A 23,133-nucleotide genomic window follows, 5' to 3' on the forward strand; every position below is an offset into this window, starting at 1 on the left:
AAAAAGTGTGTATTTAATATTTTTAATATATAATTGAAAACACAATTCTAACCCAACAGGCCATTGCGGAAAAACAGGTACACAGGATTTTTAATTATGTTTTTGAGTTAATTTTAATTTGATTATAGTTATAATATATGTAATTAAAAAATTAATAATTGATTTTTCCTCTGTATTTATTTAGTTACTTTCTCTTAAATGAAACTAATAAAATAATTATTTTTTGTTATTACTAAAATACTTAAATTTTTATTATTTACTTTGGTCAACACAGAAAGAAAATAAACAAATTAAACTAAATTCAAAATTAAAACAAAAATCTAAAAGATAATTTCAAATGTCCTCAAGTGTACTTTAATGTGAATAATACACAATTATTAACTACTTCAAATTTGGAAATGTTTTTCATAAGATGAATTAATATGTTCTGCCTCTTGTGGCAGAGTTTGGTGAACCTTGTTTGAAAAAAGCTGTTACAATTGAACCTAAAATAAACCCAAAAAATCAAATTAGTAAGTTGAATATATTTAAGTGTGTTAAATTTGTGATAGGAGATACGCACTAATCTAACAATACTTTTATGAAATGTATAGGGGGAGACCTCTTTCTAGTGCATTTAAGCATTAGCAATTACACACGCATCAGTTAAATGATGTTACATTTGTTAACTCTGATGATCTGATGCTTTATTCTGGTTCAAACACTTAAGCAGGTCTCCGACCTCTGCGCTTGACATCGGTGATAGATGAGAGCCACCATCTGTTTTCGGGGGGTCTTGATCCAATGACACACAGCCCTGTTTCAGTCACCCTTAATCTACTTCACAGGCCCTGCTCCATTTACATATGTTTCCCATTCATCAGAGCAACACACAATGATCCCCCCTGTGGCGTGTATGAAAGCGTGTGCGTGAGCTGGTCTGACCTGACGAGATCAGGGTGCTGATGATGACGAAGAACTGATCCTCTGGGATCTGAGCGTCTGTGAGGAGCAAGACTGTGGGTATATTTTTCACTCCTGTCTTTATGTACAGTCTGGCCAAATCCATCTGAAATAAAACAGAAACATTCAAGTCAGACTGAGCCATGCAATGAGGTATGGTGCTCATGGGAGATACAGTAAGAGTTTAAATCAATTGAATCAAGTCAGTTTGAGTTGTAGCATTTAGCTATTAGCTATTTAGCATTTACAGTAGATACAATAAAGTCTGCATGAACTGTAAGTTGAAGAGACTTTTATCTCAGAATACTAATGTACTTTAAACCAAAGTGGAATATTGAGTAGGGGGTAGGGCTTTCTTTTGAGAAGCATTTTCTAACAGCAAACCAATGGTAAGAAGGGTGTGGTTAAAGGATGTTAAAATACAGTTGCTATGGAAGCCCTCAAGTTGATGTCAACAGAAAGACTGCCGCTCCAAACATGGAACCAAATGATTATACTCTGATTGAAGTTTACCAAAACAAACAACAATGTGAGCTAGCAAAATAAACATTGTCAATTTTATTTTTACACGGCCTTTAAGCTATAATACTCATGTTGGAGAACTGAGATTAAATCAAGTGTTATAAATCAGGCCCATAGATATATACATTAGATGTCGCCTGGCCTATTGTTGTCTATTGGACGGAATGCGTCAATAGCGCCGCCATCTTGCTACAGGGTAGCGCTCCTTTGAAATGAATGCGGGACCGAGGTACAGTGGAGGACTGTGGCCATCCAAAGCCAGAGATATACACATATATCTATGATCGGGAGTTTTCCTGGATGTTAGTATGTTTTTTTTTTTTCTAATTAAGAAAATTATAATTTTACATTACTTTTCTACATTGATGGATCAGTGACCGCACGGGCATTCCTGACAAAAAGCTTGTGTTTGTGTGTACAGAAATATACTATTCACCCTCCCTGTTAAATTTGATCTAATCATGTCCTGAAACACAGCTCCTCTCCTGCTTTCACTTCTCATAAGCTGCGTCCCAAATCGCATACTTATGCACTATTCTACGCCATTTTGTAGTATAAATAGTGTAAGTAGTGTGTTCACACTGAAAACTCTAAAAATAATAAGTGCACTTTAATAACCCGGATGATGCCCTCATTCAGCCGCTAAAATGAAGTGTGTAATGATGGACACTTCACGCACTCAACGACCGCAGGTTTGCTTACGTAGCGGAAAGGGCGGAGCTATCGGACGCACATGTTGAATAACTTTATTTATTTTGGATGGTGAAAGCAAAATTCTCCTACGAGAGTGATTATAGCGCCTCCCGATGGTGAATGCGGCAATACTCACGGCAGGTATTATCTGATAATTCGGTCGTTTATTTCATTGATTTGGCAACCGTCAAACGTCATCAGGGAAACGGTTTGAATTTCCGCTTAGTAAAAACACATTAGTGTGCCATTTGGGACAACACTACATACATATACTATCCTGTTGAGTGTGTAAGTGCATAAGTACATAGTGGATGAGTGCATAGTGTATAGTGTGCCATTTGGGACGCAGCTACTCTGACGAAGGGAGCGATTCGTTTGTGAATGAATCCCTCGAACGACTCTTTCACTAACATTAGCCGACAATAATACAAGTTTCAGGCAGCGCAGCATCTCGTTGTCATATTTCTTTTGCATTGTTTGCTGATTTTATTCAACAAAACTAGCATAAGCCGAGTGTTTAGTGCGAGTTGGAGCTGCTTTGCCGTATGGTGAATGCAGTAAGTGACTGTTCATCAATAACGCTACCTGATTAGGACAAAAGTTCAGAACATACAAAAACAGAAAAAAACTTAATATTAACTATGAAGTGTTCTGCCTTTGTGCTTTGTGTTCTTTGTTTGCTCGTTACTAAACCCGTAGACAGCGCTAAAGTCCCACATTTTCATGAAATGACACTGTCTTGACTAGTGTGGTTGAATGACATTTGTCCTGGGAGCACTGTACCAATGTGGCGGCGCTATTGACGCATGGTCAGGGTCCCTATGCGATATCTAGTGTATATATCTAAGAATCAGGCCTTGAGCTGTGGCTTAGCAATTGGAACACTCTGAAGCAATGAGCTATTGTGCAATGACAGGATGTGAGATCTGAGTTTGAATCAATTGAATCAAACCTCCATAATCAGTGGTTTAGAGGCTAGAACATGAAGATACACTGACCTGTGATGCTCACGTTAAAAATAAAAGTTAGTGTCTATAGCATTTAAACACTGTACACTGAACAATGGCTCACATTAGTGTAGAGTTTGAATCAAACCTACCAAATTAGCTTAATCTGTGGCTTAGTGGCTAGAACGTTAGGTTACATTCAGCTATGGACCTTATGTGCAAGGTTTGATCAAATCAAGCCACCAAACATCAGCTCCAACATCAGCCTGAAACGTGGCTTAGGGGTTGGAAAATTATGTTTACGTGGGATATTTAAATTGGAGACTCCAAAAGCAGTTTGAGCTGTGGTGTAATGCTAGAATGTTTTGATAGATTTCCCACATGAACCAAAAACTTTTTTTGAACAAACAAATTTTAATTGATCCATAAAATTTGGCGATCCAATTCTGCCATTTTTTCCTCCCTACTGTTTCCTGTCAGCTTTTACTTTTTTTTAGAAGTTTGTAGTAAAGAATAAATGTAATAAATTCAAAATAAAAAACAAAAACGATATAATTTAAAGAATTCATTCATTCATATATATATATATATATATATATATATATATATATATATATATATATATATATATATATTTATATATATATATATATATATATATATATATATATATATATATATATATATATATATATATATATATATATATATATATAAATTATGTGCCGTATATAAAAATATATACAAATATATAAGTTAAATAACAAAATTAAAAATACTTTAGGTTACTTCATGTGAGTTGTGGTTTAAACTAATCACACAATTAATTACTGTGATTTCAATTTTGCCATATTGTTTCATTTCACCTTTTCAATTAGTTTTACAAAAATGTCAATAGTTTTTTTTAACATGTTAAGACTTGTATGGGTGCAAGTAAATGCCTGCAAAATCCCAACAAATATTTCCTATCTGACTTTGTACTCTATTCATGTTACAATGTGTCATTTCATTATCCAATTAACTTTCCAAACAATACACAATAACTATATTTCTAAAAAAGAAAAGGATTATTAAAGTTATACATAACTGGTTTAATACAGTCTTAATAACTTCATGATGTAATCTTTAAAATGTTCAACTGTACTTTAAAAGTCACCTACAATACTGTATATATGAATGGCAGGAGCTTAAGTAAATTAATATCTCATTAATAAGAAAAATAATGTCATTGCTCTCCTTTAGACTCAAATTTAAAGCTGCACATATACATGCATGCATAGCAACAGGATGGGATCAAAATGAAGCGTCTTTTCATCATTATGCGTAGAGGGCATCAAACAGTGAGTGTTGAGTGTATAGAGATCAATGAAGCTCAGCCAACTGGCCTCAGATTTACCACACACTGATGAATGAAATGATAGCAGCGGCCTCATCAATAGGGCATTGAAATATTTGCCTTGGTTCTTTAATAGGATCTGGCAATTACTCCCCATTGCATCCGGGCAGGACTAAATGAGATCGATGGAGCCGGACGGGATATTGATCAGGGAAAGTGTTGTCTAAAAGAAAGCTTGATCTCTGGTAATGAATCACCGCCATTTTAGATTCATCCTCACCTAACAGCAGAGATGGTTCCTATGATTTGGGCAGCTCATGTGGGTTATGACGGTTTGGCACAATATCAAAGTCACATTTGTTGTGGTTTTCTCATTTGCACCTTGTACACTATTGACTGTGTTGTGAGAACAGAGTCTATTGGCGTGGACATTATTGAGGATATTAGAGATGTGCATGTACAGTAATTCGATCTGAAATAATCCATGTGAATCCATGATAAATCATGAACATGGAAACTAAACTCCCAGTTATACTGAATACAACTCCACTGTGAAGAGCACAGTGAAACAGTTTTTTTTTTTTTATTTGATTGACTGCCACTTGGGAGAGCAGAGTCTGAAATCACTTTCTCAACTTTGTCAAGTGGTTATCAAAATGGCATCACCACAATGACAAATTCTATTAAAACCAGACTTTTAAACATCATTGTTTAAACATCATTGATCATTGTTTAATGAAGAAATTAGCAGGCAAACATTGCATTTATAAACTGGCATCCAAAATAAACAATAAAAAGAAAATAAAACACCAGATTAGGCATGTCGGGGACTACTTTTAAAGGGCCATGAAACCCCTCTCTTTTAATTCAAGTCTACCTCAGAAATTTTTCAAAAAATGCTTCATGAAGGTTTTGGAGGGCTGTGAGCAGAGGGAGGAGTGGGCGCAGCCAGCAAAGCTGGGGAAAAACAGGGGAACAAGTGTTGTCAGCTGGCGCACAAAATGAGACCCAAGACACATGATTTTATGGTTTACAAAGTTAAAATGCAAATACATAAACATTAATTTAATGCTCTGCTACGTTACTCATAATTTCATTTACAGATAACTTCAATTTGTTCATACCACAATTATTCACATCATTATAAAAATAATCAAGTAAACACTATAAATAAGGAGGACTTATTTCCTCCTGAATTCCCGGGTCTGAATGCAGCAGGTCTCTTTTCCTGTCTATTTTAACCATTAGCCCTGCCGGTAATCTGGATAATTTTAAAAATAGGCAAACACATCACCACAGATATAGGTGATGCGTCTGAATGGTAATGAACTCAACTGATAAAAGACGAAGTTTGACCTTCTCCAATTCTCGTACAGCTCTCTCGACAAAAATGCTTGCTGCAAACCAACAGCTTTGCTGTATCACTCTGACAGCATTATGAAGAAAATCATGCAACAAACCTCATGAATCAAAGAAACAAATACATACGACCCTTCATGAACAGTTAAATACTGTTTGCCGTGCGTGGACGTGGGTCATTGGGTCTAACAGCTTGGCAGGTCTGCCATGCCTTCAGAAAGCACATGCTCTCATGAATAATTAAGAAGCAGGGTCTTCTCAAAAGATAAGAAAACTCAGCTATGAATAATAATGAGTAGCCGTCACATCATCACTCCTTCAGATTCACACTACATCACCGATTTTGGTCCCTGCACCAAAAATAATTTTAAATCCCAGAAGATGAAATTAGTTGACAAAAGCTCAAAGATATCCAGTTTTCCCCACAATGAAAGCTGGCAGGGGCTAGCATTGTCTTAATTCATAAACGCGCAAATCTGTTAAAATTTCAAAACAAAAGTACTTCAGGATGTCTTGAACCTTTAAATGCGTATTCTTAATTAGCTTATGATGGAAAAACTCCAATAACACTTCATCTCACATAAATACAACATTATCATCACCATGTATTTTTAAGTATCACCTAAAAAACGAGAGATGGAAACGGCAAATTTGAATAAAAATCCCTTAATTTGCAAAAATGTTATATGCTTATAAGGGGTTTTGTAGGCTTACGCAAAAAAGGTTAAGGTGAATAACGAATGATGGATGGCATTTGCTAAATCAACTCTGATGTAATAAATGTAATGTGACTTATTAACTATCTCTCTTATGATGTGTTCACACCAGATGCAGAACATGCAAATAAATTGCGCTATTTGCATGTAAATAGACGCATTTTGAACATTTTGAGTTAACTTGCTTCATTCGCGCATCAATTTCCCTTTACAATAGATGCAGATTTGCATCATGGGCAGGGCTCCTGTCTGCTCGGTAACTCTAGCTTTGTTGCTAAATGGCTAACTTGGATTTTATTGAGAGAATAGCTGTTTTTATGTGCTTTAAGTCTGTATTAATAATTTTGTTATTTACTTATTTACAAAAAAAAACAAAAAAAAAAAACAGCACACAATTATTGTTTTCAACTACAGGCTGATTTATACTTCTGCTTCAAGCACATATGTATGGTCCGGCACAGCCTTCATGCAGCCTTCACACAGCCTCGTCATGGCTGATGCCAACGCTAATGTGCACACTTAAAAAGATGTAACTACAGATCACACTACTCGTAGCGCAAACTTTGTGATAGGCCGGCTTGGTACCAGTGACGAGTGTGGGTGGTGCTGAGAGCCACAAGCCCGATGTTGTCAGGGTTCTGCCACTCTGATCTTGTAAATTCTTGTTTTGGTGGCAGATCTCGGACACTACTCGTGTCTGGTCCTGTTTCTGTCTCTGTGTGCGCGCACGCCGTCGTGGGTGTACGCAGAGTGTGCGCGCTCCTGCTTGACGCGGCCGCGCGCGCGCTCTGCGTCCCTCAGACGCGTGCACTCTTGTACTCGTGTTTGTGTTTTTGTCTGTCAGCAGCATGGTGTTTCATTCCCAGCGTCTCAGTCTTGTTGGTTTCGGTTTTGGTCGGCGCTGGGATGAAGCATGCATGCTGCATATGTGAGCGCATGGTGAGTTTTCATTTATCGTGTGCTCGTGTCTTGCGTCTTTTGTCAAAGCACGTGGCTCGGTGTTTACATTGTGGTCACGTGCTTTCGTCGTGTGCTTCAGTGTTGTGTTATGTGAGCGCATGGCTTGTATTGTCTCTCTGTGTCATGCGCTCTCCCGTCTATTGTCTTGTCCCACCACCTTGTTACCTTGTTTGTAATTATCATTTTCACCTGTCCGCCTGTCTGGTTATTGGTTTGTCTTTCCTATTTATTCTCCTAGTATGCTCTGTTCTGTGCTGGTCCGTTATTGATTGTTGATCTTCCCTTCCCTGTTCTATGAGGTCTGCTGATTTCTGGTCTAACCTAGTGTGTCTTGCCAAGTTCCAGATCTTGTCTAGTTAAGTGTATGATAATGTTGTGTTTTTCCCCACATGGGGAGATTTGAGTTTTGTTTTTGTTTCATTTCTTAATAAAACCTTCAATTCCTGCATTTGGGTCCTCGCCTCCTCTCCATCCGCCCCCAGACCGTGACAGATGTAGCGAGTGTTTGCAAGTGTCAAGTCCCGTAAAGGAGCTCCAGATGGAACCTTGTGTTCACCTTATGATTAAACTTGTTGCACGTCCGCTAGTTCCCACTTCTGAATGAGCGAGTTTTAGCTACTTGTAGAGTTCAGAAATAACTAAATACCCGCAAAGAAACACAACACAGAGGAACATAAAAACCTACTGCCAACTAGCATTTCGGAAATTCCAGAGCAACACAACAGCATGTAGAACTATAAATGCACTACTACACGCAAGGCAGGCACCATGGGTCACACATATTACTGGACGCCAGAAGTATAAATCAGCCTAAAAACAAACAGGACATAATGGAAGCATATAACATTTATATAAAAGGATATAAGAATATGCAGTCAAGCCAGAATAATTTCAGGCTTGATTGTACATACCTGTATAGTGTTTTATTACATAAGATGACATTTGCTAAATTTTGTCAAAAATAACATTTGATCAAAAAATAACTTCGTAATTGAAATACTCAATCGGAAATGTTTTTTTTTTTTTTTTTTTTTTTTACATTCAATATTGAAAAGGAATACATTTGAAAAATGTCCATCTTTAGAGGACATGGATACCTTCAGATCCTGTATGCCGTATCCCTTACTGAGTTTGGGCTGGAACACGTCCATGTTGGAGAGGTGTGCGGCAAGGCGGGTCAGGCTCTGTTTGCCACTGCCACCCACACCTATAAGCAGGGCATGGCCTCTCGGACAGGCCAGGATGCGACTGATCCGACAACTGCTCAAAAAAAAAATGTGTAAGTGTAATTACAGTTAAATGTGTATTCATTAAAGCTCATAGTGCAGACTTCACACTCACACATGCTGCATGGCTTCCTGGAACAGCACCAGGTTCATGGTGGAGTGGAGCTCATTGTAGTTGTTGAGAGCGTCATTGAGGACACAGGTGAGATGCTCCCATCCTGATACTGGCTTATAAGATGATTCAGCAGAGCCCAGACTGCTGTGCAGGTATATTACAGGCTCCTGAAACAGCACTGAGTCTTCTTCTATTTCCTTTAAGAGATACAACGAATGACTGTTAAATTGATAGTTTGTTTTTAAATAGTAAGCTAGTTTTATTAGATCAAGTTTTTATGTATTTTAGAAAATGAAAAAAAAAATCATATTGAAACAATCTAATCTAATTTTATTGTATCATTTTTAATATAACATCATTATGCTTCCTTTAAACTAAAGACATTTATGTATTATATTTACAGTAAGTATGCTTTGGTCTATTTATTAAAGATTTAGAAACAGCTGTGATGTTCATTTTTGGTAAGACTCCACAATAAGGTTTCATTAGTTACTGTTCGTTAATGTAATTATTAAAACAAATAAACAATAAACAATAGATTTATTACAGTGATAATTCATCTTTATTAACATTAGTTAATGAAAATAAAGTGTTAATTTCAAGGTCATGTTAACTCACGTTACATTAATTATGCAAAATAATAGTGAACTAAAATTTATAAATGTAGTACAATTATTGTTCAATCTTAGCTCATGTTAGTAAAAACATTATCTAACTGAACCATAATGTAAAGGGTTTTGTCAGAAATGAGGAAAAAAAAAAAAAAAAAAAAAAAAAAAAAAATATATATATATATATATATATATATATATATATATATATATATATATATATATATATATATATATATATATCGAATAAAACCATGATTTTTACCATTATACCCTTAATATATATATATATATATATGAATGACTCTTTTCACCCGGCTCCTCTGCCATGCAAATGTAGGTTGCCAGCACAAGACTACACGCAAAAAAAAAAAAATGTTTTCTGTAGTCAAGAAGTTTTGGTCCAAACCATCGCCGTGAATTTACATTTTTAGAAAATGGAGCTGAACAGCAGTATAAGCCACTAATAATTTAACCAGGTACTGATTATGTGTTTTTTTAGTGCTAAATGCTATCAATGACTACTTGCCCAACAGCCCAAACCGCATGGAATCCGATCTTTTCAGTTCAGATTTGTGCCACTTTCAAATGTGGTATTAAATCAGACACAGATCTAATGTTTTGCAATGCGACCGCATTTTAAACGTTAGTCAAATTTTATGTGACATTTACATAATCTTTGAGTGACATGCGTCCTCTGTGCTGCAAACATCATCTACTCAGCAGCATAGAAGAACAGCACACAGGCCAAATACTTTATCACAGAAAGTTGGTTGTTCATTGTGAAAAAAAAAAAAATTAAAATTAAAGGCCAAACTGGTCCTTGTTAGCACCCAAATCCCCCTTGTGCACATGCCTGTTAAAAGTAAAATCAAATAACTGCAAACAGAGATAGCCTAAACCAACTCCGCCTTCACAGTTTAGTCTGCAGCTATTCACCCTTGATGAGTTCACTGCAACGGTCGTCAGAAAGACGCGCACCACAGTTGTCATAAATCACAAATTATCAGTGTTTTCAATTACAAGACACTTATTTTTTCCATGGTCTGTGAAAAGGGCAGTAAACATATTATACTTAATCTGGCAATGTGCTTACTTCATACAGTATCCACACATTGTGTGCATAGTTAGATATTTTGTGCTGTCTGTTACTGTTCTTTTACGGATGTAGGTCAGTTTAGGACCATGACCTGTTCACACTGCAAGTCTAATATTGGCCACCTTTATAACAGCAGTGTGAACAGCTATGCAAAAATAAAAAATAAAAAATCTGATCTGAGCACCAGCCTCACAGTGAGCCAATGTGAGTTTGAATATCATTTTATATGACAGGCATTGTCATCCTAAAAGCAGCAGCAGAGTTTACCTCAGATGTTGAAAATAAAATAATTATAACTGAAACTTTCCATTAGAACAGTGATTGAGTGCAAACTAACAAATATCAGTCACTCAGCATGTTCTTTTAATAATATTAAAGATGATTAATATGTATTACACGGTGTTACAATGCGTGTTTTCCACCAAGGCAACCAAGAGTGGTGAAATATAATTGGCTAAACTGGCAGTGAGCAGGTTATAAAAACCAAAACAAAGACAGACATTCCCACACGAAATGCGCATTTTCAATGGAGAATAACTAACTTTAGCATTTTTCACTTAGCATGTTTAAATCCATGCATGTTTATATCCATGCATTTCTAATTCATGCACTACAGTAAACCTTTAAGTTATATTTTCAATTCAGAAATGCAATTTGTATATTTTGATCCATGACAATTAATGTCAGATTCATTTTGCATTACGCTACATAGAAAACATAGCAATCAAATAAATAAATGTCTAATTTAAATTAAAAATGTATTAAATACATCGATGCACACTTTGGAAAGAAAATAAATCAAAGTTTAACATCAATAAACCTGCTTTAATTCACTGATTTACCTCTGAAGCCTGTCGTGCAATGTCCACCTGAAACCTAAGGAACATCTGAAGGTCTGATGGTTCAGAAAAACGATCTGAATACACTCTTCTGGATTCATGGATCCAAAGCTGAAATAGATCTGCACCCCGTTTAACACACTCTGGCCTGGAGAACAGGAGACCCTAGAAGCCCAAACATAAACACACAGGTACAAAGTATTAAATAATTCAGTTTATTTACAGTTTAAGCAACCGTGCACAAAAGCTAATGCTAACCTGGAAGATCCGAGACAAATCCCACAAGTTGAAGAGATGATAAAACTTGGAGGAGGAAGGGAGGAAGTGCTGGAGGACTCTTTCATGTAGGGTTAAAGCTGCTTTCAGGACAAACGCACTGCACCTCATTACAGCTGGGCTGAACGGCAGTATCTGCAGGTGGATGTTCAGAATGGAGCCGTAGATAGAGCTGAGGGTCTCACGGCTGGGTGAGCTGACCGCTAACACTGTGAAATGCCTCTGATGAAGAATAAAAAGATCTGTCATGGATTTCTACCAATGTCATAGTACACGGTGGACAAAATGATTAGATCACTAGTAATTTCCTCAGCGAAAAATTATTTAAAATCAGTTATTTCTGTGTTTTGGTGTAGTGTGTCAGTGGGTGATATTATTTTAACTGAGACTGATTAAATCTAAAAGAACTTCAAAGCACTTCAAGAAACAAGGCTACCTGAAAATCCTATGCACTAACAAACCTAGGAATAAAGCTAAAGGTTCATTTAATTTAGTTTTTAGAAGTTGAAATCGATAAAAACAAATGTATGTTTCAATTTATGTTTCTATATGCATTTCAAAATGGGTGCTATCAGACGCTTTGTGCATTCAAAAACCTCATTCAATTATTTTAATGTTTGAAAATATAAACTAACATTTCCGACTGACACTCCACTACAAAAGACAGAAATAACTGACCATAAAAAAAAAAAATTAGCTGAAAATACTAGTGAAAATTCTAGTGTTATAATAATTTTGGGCACTACTGTAAAAATCCTCATAAAAAAAATAAAATAAATATATATATATTATATATATATATATATTTATTTTATATAATATTATATATATTATATATATATAATATTTTTTATTATTATTTTTTTTTAATAATTACTTTGAATTTTAAATAAATCTTTGTTTTAACCCTTTCTGTAAAATTATAGTACATGGCAATTAACCTTGGCAACTTTTTACCTTCAATCAATTCAGATTTTTGCTTCACAATTTATAAAAAAATAATGAAAAGTTTAAAATTGTTTAAAAAATAATAAAGTTAGAATTTTAAATATTTTCTGGTAATTCTGAGATTTTTTAGGTTTTTTATTACTTTTGTGTCTTTATTTTTTATTAGAAAAATGTTTAGACTAACAACCGAGTAATCAATCTTTTTCTTTTTTATGATACCATATATTGACCAAGCACACTCTTTCTTACTGTGTTGCATACTTAATTAATGAACCATATTTAACCATATTTGTATATGGTTTACCTCTTCGCTCCTATGTAAAATTAATTTATAATACACTACAAACATTTTATATAATTATTTCAATTAATACAACTGTACTATGTATAATGATAATGATCAACCTATTAGTATTTAAACCAATACACACAACACAACACAGCACTTTTTGATAACAATAATTGTTACAATCTTGATAACAATAATTTTGATCATTTACTGCATTATTTTCAAAGGTTGTTCAATTCAATTCAATTCATCTTTATTTCTAGTGCTTTTATGAAATAGAATGTGTCAAAGCAGCTTCACATAGAAGATTATAGTAAATTGAAACAGTGTCAGTTCAGTTTTATGTTGAAGTTCAGTTTAGTTCAGTTCAGTGTGGTTTAATTTTGAAGAGCAAATCTTCAGTGTTTGAAAAAAAAAAATATCTTCAGAAAATGGTAATCATTAAAGTAAATGATCTAAATGTGTTTATATGTATTTGTATATTCTGGGTAAGGCACAAAACAAAAAAATGTTCATCCATGTTCCAATGTTCATGAGCACCGCGCGTTCACAACACGTGCACACAACACAATCACAGTGGCGGTAAAATCAAATGCTAAATTGAAACTTTTGAAAATCCTGAGTCAATATTGGAGTTACTTTTGCATGCTGAAGGAAGGATGACACCATGGCTAAAGTATTTCTGTTAGACCGGTATTGTTATGTTTTAAAACTATTTTAGTCCCCCAAAGCTGATGTAGAGTGTGTTGTATTATGAATGGGTTATAATGGGTGTGGCTTAGAAATAAGTGTAATTCCTGCATGCCACGGGCCAACCACTAACTACATTTCTAACTGGTGAATGACATTAACTGGGTTGTCTGCTGTCGTGTCGCGATGCGCGCGTTTGAGATTTTTTGGAGGCGTGGCTTTGAAACACAGTCCCTCCCTGTGTCCAAAGATAATATGCTAACTGCTTAGCATTTTGGCATATCACCTACTGCACCTTTAAATATTAGGTGTTTTTGCCTGGTTTCTTTTGCATTTTTTAATTATCATCCTTTACAATAACATTGCTTTAATATGAGATTAACTCCCCATTTATGTTTAACTGCTGATGTGGGACCTTCAGCCAGAACAAATTACTGTGCATATTTTAGATACATGAGAATAGATCTTTTTTAAATGTCAATTAAAAAAAAAGAAAAGTTTTGTTGAATAAATATATATGCAGCTAGACTTTGCTTGTTTTGACACATTTAAAATGTGTGGCTGAGAAACAATTATTGTTTTTTGCTGTGATCAGAGATAAATTAGGTCAATCCCTCATTTGAGCCCAAAAAAGTCATGTGAAATAAAAACTAACTGCGATGCGACAACTCATTTGCTCATGCACAGTAAGCAAGCTCATATACAACATACACAAAAAGTCAAATGAATGAAGAGGCATGTGGACATAACACAATGTCTAAATTAAGTAATTTTATAATGTCAAAGTCTCATTTATTCATATAAAATATATTTTCCAAACAACAAAATTGTGGCTAGTGAAAATGGCGAGTGGCTAGTAATGTTTGAAATCTACTATCCACAGTTGCTGGTCATCAAAAAAGTTAATGTCAAGCCCTGGTAACAATATTGGCAAATACTAACTATATAGTGTGTATGACAAGTTTATGTTACATATACTTAAAAGCACTATAATAAAATATTTTTGAGATAGTAAAATTTAGATTTTCTTTATTTAAAGCAGCACCTATTTTATCTCTTTTCAAGATTTAAGACAATGCTTTTATGTCTCCAGAATGTGTCAGTAAACTGTAATCTCAAAACACCCATCAGATTATATATTATACCTTTTGGAATATTGGAATTTTCTGCTCTGAACATTATGTAGCTACTTTTGTTGCCTGTGCCTTTAATGCTAGTTCTCCCCGCCCACCGTTCCCATGAGCCTGTCTCAATCTCTGGCTGCGTTAGATAAACAGCACCATGACAGACATGAAGGAAGTAGATCTCATGTAATTTTTGTGAGAAATACAACAGTAAGAACTTCCCCAATAATTATTTGATTTATTTGTTATGGAGTTAATTCAAGCCTTTCTGCAATGATGAGGCACACACAATATTGTTGCAAAGGTTATGCACATACACACACAGCGCACACATTTAACTTTGAACTGTTTTTGCAGGGCAAATGTAACAGGATACATGTTAATATCCACCATTGTATGGATATTCATTATGTTAATGTACAAAATAAACCAGATTTAAAGTCCACAAACCGGGACTGAAGCATCTTCGTTGTACTGACATGGTGTCAGTAAAGAATAGATCTTATTTTAACATTAGGAAATTAAAAAAATAGACTTTTTGTTTTTATATCACCCCAATATGACTGTGGACACACAATACCTACAATTTTGTTCAAACAGTTTACAAAAGATGAAGGTGCCCCTTAAAGTTTGAATCAATTCAAGAGTCATTCCTGCTTGTGTGGCACTAAAAAACACAATATTACATTAAACAAAATTCAAGTTGCAGAATCCTGTAAATGCTTAATAAAAATCTCCTACAGGTGAATCTCAAATATTGTACCTGCAATCTGGGGTTGATTGTGAAACTCCCTGAAGTTGGATTCATACAAGACACATAATCAGTGTTGTTTATGTCTTTCATTGTTAACTTCTGGCTGTCATACCTAGAAACGAGAGAACAAATAATGTTAGAGCAAGGATGTTACAAATTTGTTGAATAAATCAAAGAAATGCTGTCGTCACATTACCAGTGCTGATAATCCAGATGTTGGCGAATAAGAGCGTGTGGTTGGGACGTCCCATAACTGTCCACGGCTGCCATGTTCATGTCATCAATGAAATAGAGCAGTCTCTTGTTTCTCGGCGGTGCGAAGCTCCTGCCAGCCTTCCTCTCCAGGGGTTTCTCCATCTCCTCTGAAAATCACAACAAAATCAAGAGCTATTTCAGAAGAACTGTAAATACAAAAAATACACAATTATTAAAGAAGCCTTGTGGCTAATGCTAATGGGGTTAAGATGCTATAAAGGTGTTGCAAAATGCTGACAAATGTTAGCAGTCAAAATGTGGAGCAAATAATCTTTTGAAAAGCAACTTCACCTAGTTTGTATTTTTTTGGTACAAAAAATAATGTAAAAGCTGTTATTTGTAAATATATATTATCAGAATGTAAAATATTATTTTTTAAATAATTTTTAAATTATTGTATATTTTAAGATTTGTTTTATTCTCTGTGGAGCCGATGCTGAATTTGTCAGCAAAATTTAGTGTTACATGATTGTTCAGAATCATAAATCAGTTCAATATGCTGAAAAACATATATTTTAATTATTTTAAATAAAATATATGGAACTATATTTTCGATTATGGAAACTGTCATCACACTGAGGGTTAATTTCTCTCTCTCTTTTTTTCTTTTTTTGAAGAAGAGACGTTTACAGTATAATGTTACTCTATTTTTAATACAAATTTTTAAAACTCCATATTCTTAAAAAAAAAAACAAGCATAGCAAGCATGCACTTTTCAAATTAAATAATAATAATGTAGCACTGAGCTATGTCCGACAGATCGCACTATTTTGCCTTTTTTTTTATTTTTTATCCTTTTATGACCTGTTTTATCACATTTTAATATGTTTATAATGGTTTTAATCAAATTTTTTTTTGTTTCATTTTCTTATATTTTTTTCTGTTTTTTCTGTTTATGTAAAGCAATTTGAATTACTATTGCCATTACCAATAATAAACGATAATGAGCAAGCACTAAATCAGAATATCTGAGAGATTTCTGAAATATTATGTGACACTGTGGACTAAAGTAATCACTGCTGATAATTCAGCTTTGCTATCACAGCAATTAATTGCATAATGAAATTTATTAGAATTAAAACATTTTTTTTAATTAAGAGAAAAAAATGCTTTTTATTCATGTATTTATACTGTATTTATGTGCCAAAAATTGCTTTAAAACATATTTACCTACACAGATCAAGATATTTTAATGAAATCTTCTCTTAGGGTACCTACTTTCAGTCAAATTCCATGACTTTTCCCCGATTTTACTGACTAAAAACCTGAATTTACATGACCTACTAAATCAAACTCATTTTTCACGTCAGAATGGCCATTGTAACTTAAATCTGTCAAATTTGTCTTCCTTTTATTTCCAGCAACAGTGTTGTGCAAGTTACTTCCAAACTGTAATACATTACAGATTACTTGTTACTGTTATTTAAAAGTAATCTCTTACAATATTACTGTCTCAGAATTGCAATATGTTACATGACTCATATTACTTTTTAGTTACTTTCACCAAAATGACTGCAGAATTACAACTTAAAATTCTAAAATGACCAAATGTACTGCACAGCATTTTACATCCAGTAGAAAGCGATTAGATGTAGCATAATGACTGACCTATGCAGGCTACTAACAATATATACTTGGCGACTTGAAGGCTCAAGACAATGCAAGAAAGGATGACAGCCAGAATCACAAATTATCTAAGTCTGTTAAAAGTATGGTAGAGGTAATGTAATTATCTGGCAATACCTGTGAACAGCTTGGGCATTTTCATATTAGATATTAGATATATTAGCCTATATGAAACCTTCAATGCCATGACAAGATGCAGATTTTTTTTTTCTTATTGTTGCCATAATTTTATTTGCTTTAAATTCAAATTATTCACAACACAAAACTGTCATGCACAAAGTCAGCATGATGAACATAGCTTTCTCAAGATAAAGTGCAATTAGAGGACCAACCCCTCAATCTCATTTTAGGCCATAGAAATGATCATATAGGCTAAACATTGCCTAACTGCTTGAAAAGAAAACAGATCAAACAGAGATCTAGGACTATATGCCTCTAAAAAGACTAAATTAATCCACTGACTGAGAGAAACTTCATTTCTGCTGCTTTTGGCTTATTACCATAATTTTTATATTTTAATACATAAACCAAATCAACATTCTGGGAAGACCAATTTAACAGGAGGATCTCTGGAGAGCAAAAGCACGAAAGGAAGAGGAAACACAAGGCACAAATTTTGAGTCTGCATCATCTGACGGAGTGAGAACAGATCATTCTCCCGTGAGCAGCCAGTGTTTCGAGTGCTCGTGCGAAGTTTTGTGCGCAAGCAGCTTATATTGAAAGCTTGCAAGCAGTTTTGTCCATGAACAGAGGAATTCAGCATGTGAGCAAAAAATTTGCTCGCTCGTATTACATGAATGCGCTCTTGACTTGTGAATGTGCGCGTTTGTCCATCTTGCGAATCTACTTTCTTTTTTATATCTGCGTTTTATATCTCTCCGAATTGACTGTGTGTGTCTCTAAATCCATGAGCTGAGATGAGGAAATTCCTCCCCGCAAGTAAATATCCAATCACTATGCTCAGAAGTTAGGGGGAGCTTGACCATCATTCCACACTTTAACATGGTGAGCGGCGGTGAAGTGAGCCTGAGGCAACAGTACGAGGAAGCACTGGTGAAGTGAGGCAACAGTACGAGAAAGCGCTGGTATCTTTCAAATCTGCGGTGTGAGGACATTTCGGTTTTGCTGGTAAGTGTAATGCCAATAAAAGAAAAAAACAGTGAACAAAAAATAACTGTGCAAGCAATGTTTTACATGTACAACCATGACTGCACATCTGCAGTGCCATCACCCAGCAATATCACTGTCTGAAGGCAGGATAGCAGAAGGTAATAAAGTCCTCCAAATAGCAACAGTCCCTCGTTGAATCTTTAAAGCAAACATACCCAACTGGTCCCGAGAGACAGATAAAAATAACAAAGGAAGTGCGGCTGTTTGTTGCTAAAGATTTGCAGCCGTTTTTGGGAGATGTGGGCTTTTGTCATTTTATAAAAGGCCTGCATTCCCGCGGGAGCTGCGGGACCTGACTAGATTTCTTGCGGCGTGGGAATAAATTTCCAAATAAAGCACGGTAGTGCACGGTAACTAGTGTAATGCTTGTTTGTTGCTGTCTGTGTTTAGCTTGTTTGTTGCTGTCTTTGTGTGTGTGTGTGTGTGTGTGTGTGTGTGTGTGTGTGTGTGTGTGTGTGTGAATGAGAGAGAGTGTGATGCTGTTGCTGTCTGTGTGTCACTCGCTTGGTGCTGTGTGTCTATGTGTGAGTGTGCTTTTATACAGACAGCTTGTTATAGGATAACAAATGCTAAATATAATCAGGATTGGTCAGGTTTAGACTAAAAGCTGGCAGGTGCGGGATTTAAAATTTAGTCCCATGCAGATCTCTACTTCAAATTACCAAAAACCGAATTAACTCATGCGAGGCATTTCTACGCAGTGTCTATGGGACACTACAGTAAATTTGATTATTCTGTCCTCTGGCTGCTTTCATCAGTCTCACACTTTTTTTTTTCCTTTTTCTGAACGTCTTGATAACAACATCATGGAGTTTTTATTTTATTTTTTGAGCAAATAAGAGGACATTTCGGTTTTGCTGGTAAGTGTAATGCCAATAAAAGAAAAAAACAGTGAACAAAAAATAACTGTGCAAGCAATGTTTTACATGTACAACCATGACTGCACATCTGCAGTGCCATCACCCAGCAATATCACTGTCTGAAGGCAGGATAGCAGAAGGTAATAAAGTCCTCCAAATAGCAACAGTCCCTCGTTGAATCTTTAAAGCAAACATACCCAACTGGTCCCGAGAGACAGATAAAAATAACAAAGGAAGTGCGGCTGTTTGTTGCTAAAGATTTGCAGCCGTTTTTGGGAGATGTGGGCTTTTGTCATTTTATAAAAGCACTCGATCCGCGTTACAGACTACAGTGTCGCATTTTTTTTCAGCACCGAGATAATTAAGATGGTTTATTTATGTTTACTTAAGTACAAATATGTTTATTTAAAAAGGCCAATTTATCTTTATTAACATCACATGTATGTTTATTTTCAAAGTGTGGGATTTTATGCGTTTTCCAGTTTGTACATGTTCTAGATTTAGTGTTTTTTTTATACAATACGCAAGGAACTACTGTACTTTTCTTGGCTTTTAAGTAGAACAAAATGAGTATTCCAATAAATTTTTTTTTACTTTGTTCTCCTTAACCTCTTACTGTATCTATTGCCTATAGAATAAAAAAATGCAAGTGTCAAGCCATGAGAATTGAACTGAACCGAAAACCGTGTAAAAAAAAAACGAGGTATGTATTAAACTGTGGGCTAAGTAGCATTCCTACTAATCACGAACAGAAAATAGAACTTGTGTTTTTTTTTTATTTGTTATTGTCTTGCGGGCGAAAAGTTTGTTGTAACACAAGCGTTACTGAACATGTACCGAGTAAAATTCATTTAATTAATTTTCCTTTCAGCTTAGTCCCTTTATTAATTCAGGGTCGCCACAACTCAATAAACCGCCAACTTTTCCAGCACATTTTTACGCAGCGAATGCCCTCTCGGCCGCAACCAGTCTCTGAAAAAGATCCACACACACTCATTCACACTCATACACTACGGACAATTTAGCCTATCCAATTCACCTGTACTGCATGTCTTTGGATTGTGGGGGAAACCGGAGCACCCAGAGGAAACCCACACGAACGCAGGGAGAACATGCAAACTCCACAAAGAAACGTCAGCTGACCCAGCGACCTTCTTGCTGTGAGGCGACAGCACCTACATCACTACTGCGTTGTCACCGGGTAAAATATTACTGAAAATGTGTTAGTAATGCCTTACATGAGTTACAGGAAAAAAGTAATACATTACTATAATACATTTGTTTTGTAACGCTTCACTCAACACTGTCCAGCAATGGACCCGTTTCACAAGCCTGTTATGATGCATTTAATGATCACTAGCATCTTAAATCCTTAAAAGTTTTTAATATTTATTAAATGTTAATATTTAGAAAAGGTATCAAATTAAATTCATTTCTGAATGTATTATATTATCTTTGCTTCAAATTAGAGGCCTGCATTCCCGCTGGAGCTGCGGGACCTGACTAGATTTCTTGCGGCGTGGGAATAAATTTCCAAATAAAGCACGGTAGTGCACGGTAACTAGTGTAATGCTTGTTTGTTGCTGTCTGTGTTTAGCTTGTTTGTTGCTGTCTTTGTGTGTGTGTGTGTGTGTGTGTGTGTGTGTGTGTGTGTGTGTGTGTGTGTGAATGAGAGAGAGTGTGATGCTGTTGCTGTCTGTGTGTCACTCGCTTGGTGCTGTGTGTCTATGTGTGAGTGTGCGTTTATACAGACAGCTTGTTATAGGATAACAAATGCTAAATATAATCAGGATTGGTCAGGTTTAGACTAAAAGCTGGCAGGTGCGGGATTTAAAATTTAGTCCCATGCAGATCTCTACTTCAAATTACCAAAAACCCAATTAACTCATGCGAGGCATTTCTACGCAGTGTCTATGGGACACTACAGTAAATTTGATTATTCTGTCCTCTGGCTGCTTTCATCAGTCTCACACTTTTTTTTCCCTTTTTCTGAACGTCTTGATAACAACATCATGGAGTTTTTATTTTATTTTTTGAGCAAATAAGATTGTGATAAAGTTATTTGTTGTATTCTTCCATTCACTGCACTCAAAGTTTTCCCAATTATGACGACTTCTGCTACTGAGAAACCCGGAAATGTGAACAGGGTTTACAAAACTGTTTTGCTTGAACTATGCTGCTTGATGTTTTAAACAGTAATTTACAAACAGGAAATAAATAAAATGACATGGGAAAAAATCAACCATAACAATAGGCAAAACATGAAACAATGCGATAAAATAAAATGCTATAGTGAAAATATAAAACTGCTAAATGGAAAGTAAATTTAAAATGACAAACAAAAAATCCATAATATTTCATGACATGGATAAAAAATACATAATGCATGGAATAGACCTTTTAAAATGTCATGATATTTCACAACCCTTTCTGTCCCTTCATTAAAAGTTTATTCATCTAAAAACTAAAAACTTCAGAAACTAATACAAAAAAATAAACCCATAGCAGATTATACTAAATCTTCTGAAGATAAACAATCATTTAATATGATATATATATATATATATATATATATATATATATATATATATATATATATATATATATATATATATATCAAACATTGATCAGCTCTAAAACCAATCTCATTCTTACAGAAGTTCAAACATGCTGATATTCAGGAATGAATGATTTTTGCATGTCAAACTAACATAATTGAGCTTCCATAACCAAATCCCAACACTGTAAACATCACCCACTAATACCAGTTTGTATACAATATGAAGTAAAATTTAGATCACAAATTTCAGAAGTCTTAAAATTAAACCACTAATTTTTTGATATTTTTAAGATTTTTGGTACACAGACTTTCCATAAGGACACAGAAATCTTTCAGATTTACTTAAAATATAATAATTTGCTTTGATAGGATCTCATGGTTTTGGAATGGCAGAAATAAATGATCACCGAATGTTAATTTGGTGTTGAACAAACCCTTTAACCCACTAGTATTGAAATCATGATACGGACCACTGGGAGGTGCTGTTCTACACATCTGTCGACTCGCTCTCTTCAGGAAAAAAGTAATTAAATATCTGCCGTCACACTCACTTTGTAGCATTAACGCAGTTGTGTAGAAATGAAGAGGAACTTTAGCCGTTATGAAGTTTTCTGGTAGTGTTTCCAGAAGGTTCTTGACGACGGCGGTCTTCCCTGTTCCTGCTCCGCCAACCAGCATGACCGGCTGAGACGCCTTCAGCAACATGGACATCAAATACTGCAGTCTGACTGTCTCTACTGTAGGCACTAACACAGCCTGTGGACAAAGAGGAAAAACACAGTGCATTTAAAAGTTTATTCAAGTATTAATAATATTAATAATAATAATAACAATAATAATAATAATAATAATAATGTTGTAATGATAATTAAGAAACAATCAATTGGTTATTGTTAAACTATTATATTTCATTAATGTAGTGTATAAAATAATACTACACCATTTTCATTCATTCATTCATTTTCTTTTCAGCTTAGTCCCTTTATTAATCTGGGGTTGCCACAGTGGAACAAACTACCAACTTATTAAGCATATGTTTTACACAGCGGATGCCCTTCCAGCTGCAACCCATCACTGGAAAATACACCATTTTATATTTTATAAATTGTATAAGTATTAAAATTATACCTACACAGTTTAAACACTAACATTCTTTCTTTTAGGAAATTAATTTTACTCTGCATGCATATATTGATCAAAAGTAATAGCAAAGGCT

At 35.0% G+C, this 23,133-nt stretch overlaps 1 protein-coding gene across 1 annotated transcript in view; it reads right to left on the reverse strand.

Moving 5' to 3' along the window:
* The window catches only part of si:dkey-233k19.3, a 188,511-nt gene that overhangs the window by 82,991 nt on the left and 82,387 nt on the right, over positions 1-23,133 (reverse strand). Inside the window, exons 46-53 of the mRNA XM_087286860.1 lie at positions 22,469-22,673; positions 15,643-15,808; positions 15,456-15,558; positions 11,624-11,863; positions 11,369-11,530; positions 8,817-9,013; positions 8,573-8,735; positions 925-1,048 (exon numbers count right to left, since the gene is read on the reverse strand). Of these exons, the coding sequence (XP_087142986.1) occupies positions 925-1,048; positions 8,573-8,735; positions 8,817-9,013; positions 11,369-11,530; positions 11,624-11,863; positions 15,456-15,558; positions 15,643-15,808; positions 22,469-22,673 (1,360 nt within the window). The remainder of the gene's footprint in view (positions 1-924; positions 1,049-8,572; positions 8,736-8,816; positions 9,014-11,368; positions 11,531-11,623; positions 11,864-15,455; positions 15,559-15,642; positions 15,809-22,468; positions 22,674-23,133) is intronic.

The sequence above is a fragment of the Danio rerio genome, chromosome 16 (genome assembly GCF_052040795.2).
Source record: "Danio rerio strain M-AB ecotype USA chromosome 16, GRCz13ab, whole genome shotgun sequence".
Classification (NCBI taxonomy): domain Eukaryota; kingdom Metazoa; phylum Chordata; class Actinopteri; order Cypriniformes; family Danionidae; genus Danio; species Danio rerio.